We start from the raw sequence: 4,453 nt of genomic DNA, 5'->3' as shown, positions 1-4,453 counted from the left end.
GCTGACTAATAAAGCCCTACCAATCACCACAACTCATAACAGGTGTAATCAATCAACATACAAGGAGGGGGAGAAAGAAACAGTGGCAGCTAGTAGGCCGGCGACGACGACCGCCGAGCGCCACCCGAACGGGAAAGGGAGCCACCTTCTGTAGGAATCGTGACAATAATTCACTGTATCACAATTCCAGTGGGTCAGAAGTTTACATACACTAAGTTGAATGCCTATAAACAGCTTGGAAAATTCCAGAAAATTATGTCATGGCTTTAGAAGCTTCTGATAGGCTAATTGACATCATTTGAGTGATTTGGAGGTGTACCTGTGGATGTATTTCAAGGCCTAAGTTCAAACTCAGTGCATCTTTGCTTGACATCATGGGAAAATCAAAAGAAATCAGCCAAGACCTCCTAAAAAAAATTGTGGACCTCCACAAGTCTGGTTCGTCCTTGGGAGCAATTTCCAAACGCCTGAAGGTACCACGTTCATCTGTACAAACAATAGTATGCAAGTATAAACACCATGGGACCACACAGCCGTCATACCGCTTAGATAATTTTGTACCTGTTTCCTCCAGCATCTTTACAAGGTCCTTTGCTGTTGTTCTTATATTGATTTGCACTTTTCTCACCAAAGTACGTTCTTCTCTAGGAGACAGAACGCATCTCCTTCCTAAGCGGTATGACGGCTGTGTGGTCCCATGGTGTTTATACTTGCATACTATCCCATAGAGAATTTGTGGGCAGAACTGAAAAAGCATGTTTTAATTATTTTTTTTACCTTTATTTAACTAGGTAAGTCAGTTAAGAACAAATTCTTATATTCAATGACGGCCTAGGAACAGTGGGTGAACTGCCTTGTTCAGGGGCAGAACGACAGATTTTTACCTCATCAGCTTGGGGATTCGATCTTGCAACCTTTCGGTTACTAGTCCAACGCTCTAACCACTAGGCTACTTGCCGCCCCAAAAAGTGTGTGCGAGCAAGGAGGCCTACAAACCTGACTCAGTTACACCAGCTCTGTCAGGAGGACTGGGCCAAAATTCACCCAACTTATTGTGGGAAGCTTGTGGAAGGCTACCCGAAACGTTTGCCCCAAGTTAAACAATTTAAAGGCAATGCTACCAAATACTAATTGAGTGTATGTAAACTTCTGACCCACTGGGAATGTGATGAAAGAAATAAAAGCTGAATAATCATTCTTTCTACTATTATTCTGACATTTCACATTCTTAAAATAAAGTGGTGATCCTAACTGTCCTAAAACAGGGAATTTTTAAATGTCAGGAATTGTGAAAAACAGAGTTTAAATGTTTTTGGCTGAGGTGTATGTAAACTTCGCCTTCAACTGCAGTTCGTTAGCTAGTAGATAGATAGTTAGGTAGTTAGTTAGTTTGAAGTTCATAGCTAGTTAGTAGTTAGTTAGTAGTTAGTCAGTAGTTAGTTAGTTAATGAGTTAGTTAGTTGTTAGTTAGTTGTTAGTCAGTTAGTTAGTTAGTTAGTCACAAGTTAGTTAAATAGTTAGTTGTTAGTTAGTTAGTTAGTTACTTAGTTTGTTTGTTTGTTTGTTTGTTTGTTTGTTAGTCAGTTAGTTAGTTTGTTTGTTTGTTAGTTAGTAGTTAGTTAGCCATTAGTTAGTTAGTTCATTAGTTCATTAGTTAGTTGTTACTTTGTTTGTTTGTTAGTTAGTTAGTTAGTAGTTGGTTAGTTAGTTACTAGTTAGTTAGTTAGTTAGTTAGTTACTAGTTAATTAGTTACTAGTTAGTTAGTTAATTAGTTAGTTGTTAGTTCATTTGTTAGTTTGTTTGTTAGTTAGTTCGTTCGTTAGTTAGTTAGTAGTTGGTTAGTTGATTCGTTGTTCGTTAGGTGGTTAGTTGTTTTGTTGGTTAGCTTGTTACTAGTTAGTTGGTTTGTTAGGCAGATAAATATATTCTGTGGTTGATAGGTCAAACTGGGAATGTCTACAGTTAGTTTGTATCTAATGGCATTGTTCTCATTCTCTTACAGTGTCCTGCTCCGGAAGCAATGTAGGAATGGGTAAGTGTCTAGCGTCCGATAGTAAACTCCCCCGGGCAACTTTACTGACATTGTGTATCCTACCCAATACACTCTAAAAAGAAATGGCTCCTGGAAGATCTTTTATGGGTACTTCAAATTGAAACTGTGGGGGAACCTCTTCAAAGAACCCCCTTTAATGGTTCCTCAAATAACCTTTTGGGGTTCATTTGTTCCATTATRATTATTAATCAGCATAACATAACAACAATAACAACAATAACACAATATTTTAGTTGTCAGTGTTTATTATGATTTGTGGCAAAGCAGAATWAAAAAATCTAAATATGAGGTCAACTCCCAGCAGAGCTCCAAGTTCAATCAATATATCCTCTTGCGTGTTAATGTGTTGATATCCTTCGTGTCCATAGCCAGAAGGGTTTTGCAGTGTAGGGAGGGTGAAGTCTGTGAATACAAAAATAATAATTATACAGATGATTAAGAAAACGTGCACATGACAGCTTTCATTCCTTGGTTTTTGTGGTAAATGTAAATGAAAATATGTCACTTTTGACAACAGTTTTCATACACATACCTTGTCCATAATGTAGAGACCTCTGGGATCTTCATCGAAGAGCTCAGTGAGGAGCAAGATGGCTGCTGTGATTGAATCCTATAAGGTTTTAGAGAACCCATTAATAAAAATTAGATGATAGCCTACAGTACATGTGATCTGCATGACATTATGTGACAAACCAATACCAATTGTACATACCTTTGTGTGCCTCCTCGTCAGAATACCTGCAGACACACATAAAGTGGGCAGTTCAGTCATCTGCGTCCCCTGCAGCTAAAGCCCTCAACATATTCTTACCTCTTTGTTGATTGACATCCACTGAATTGTGTCCATGTTCTCTTTTGTAAATAATTTTATAAGGGAGAAAGTGCCCAACAACACAGCCATTTGCATAAATATGAAAAGATAGACMGTATCATCATAAAACGATACCAATTTAGATCATACAAGGGAGAAACTTTACCTTAAATTGAGGAGAGCTTAAAAATGGTCAGCTGTTTTTCAAATTCAAATCCACATTTTTCAGTTGGGCAGTTAGGTTCCTGGAAGAACTCACAAGAGCTAAGGAGGTTCCTCGATGAACCCCACCTCCTATGGGGTTCTTCAAAGTACCTTTTGGGGGCATTTTTCAGTGCCCAGAACCCTAAGGTTCTTCAAAGAACTTTGAGGATCTTAGAAGAACCCTTGTTGAAACTCCAKATTTTTTGAGTATATGTTGAACACCATTATTTCTCTTTCTCTTCTTTCTAGTGATCTATCGGYGAAAGAGAAGTGTCGATTAGAGGTGAGTTTAAATTGTGTATAACAAAATCATCAACTGTAAAAAACAACTAAAAACTGATCATAAACTCTGTTGTGTAAACTTTTGAAACGTTCATTGTGTCATACTTCATACATCGTCATCTACTATATCAAATTATGAAAGATCCAGAAGAAAGGTGCTTTCACAAGACCTGTCCTTTGTGTTACCGCATGTCATAAAGAGTATCGCGTAACTTCATAAGCATCCATAAATTGCATCAGTCTATATGAGGTTGTCAACAACAATAAAGGCTGCAGATAGTCTAGCGGTTAGAGCATTGGGRCAGTAACCGAAAGATTGCTAGTTCAAATCCCTGAGGTGAAAAATATGTTAATGTTACCTTGAGCAAGGCACTTAACCCTAATTGCGCCAGGGTTGCCGTTGATAATAGTTAGCCGTGACCCAACTGTCTGAGGGAGAGCAAAAAATCACATTTCCTATTCACAAATGCATCTTAATACACACTTGTGTGAAAATAGGACAAATATAAACACCAACCAAATTAATTATGTTTTAAGACCAGACCTCTTTGTATAGAAAGGTCAATGTCCCAGTGGAACAACAGACTGAGAGGACAGGTCAGACAGGCATTCTTAGAAGAGGTGAGACAGTATTCTTAGAAGAGGTGAGACAGTATTCTTAGAAGAGGTGAGACAGTATTCTTAGAAGAGGTGAGACTAGTATTCTTAGAGGTGAGACAGTATTCCAAAACTGATTTTTGTGAGATTTGTTTAACTGAAGATGTCACAACTTACATGAGGGTTCGGTTTGATTTCAAACCTGCCAACACTGCCTGGCACAATCTAATCAYGGCTGGCAGTAATCAAATCATCCATCTGTTTAGACAGTGGTAATGAAAAACTTAGAAGAAGAACGGGGAAACAGAAAGAAACCTTGACAGCAGAGTGACTGACATTCCGTAGACAAGAGGCTTGAACAACAGCAGCTTATAGACAGCTAACACATTAACACCAGTTCTACTGTTATACATCTGTCCCTCACCTGTCCCTCATCTGTCCCTCATCTGTCCCTCATCTGTCCCTCTGCTCTGTCCCTCATCTGTCCCTCATCTGTCCCTCATCT

At 38.6% G+C, this 4,453-nt stretch overlaps 1 protein-coding gene across 1 annotated transcript in view; it reads left to right on the top strand.

Moving 5' to 3' along the window:
* The window catches only part of LOC111956453 (fibronectin type III domain-containing protein 7-like), a 19,663-nt gene extending 16,313 nt beyond the window's left edge, over positions 1–3,350 (top strand). The window contains 2 exon segments of the mRNA XM_023976896.2: positions 2,004–2,033; positions 3,319–3,350. Of these exon segments, the coding sequence (XP_023832664.2) occupies positions 2,004–2,033; positions 3,319–3,350 (62 nt within the window).
* The last annotated feature ends 1,103 nt before the right edge of the window (positions 3,351–4,453 follow it).

Source organism: Salvelinus sp. IW2-2015, linkage group LG32, assembly GCF_002910315.2.
Source record: "Salvelinus sp. IW2-2015 linkage group LG32, ASM291031v2, whole genome shotgun sequence".
Taxonomy (NCBI): Eukaryota; Metazoa; Chordata; class Actinopteri; order Salmoniformes; family Salmonidae; genus Salvelinus; species Salvelinus sp. IW2-2015.
This window is presented reverse-complemented; position numbering and strand designations above follow the sequence as displayed.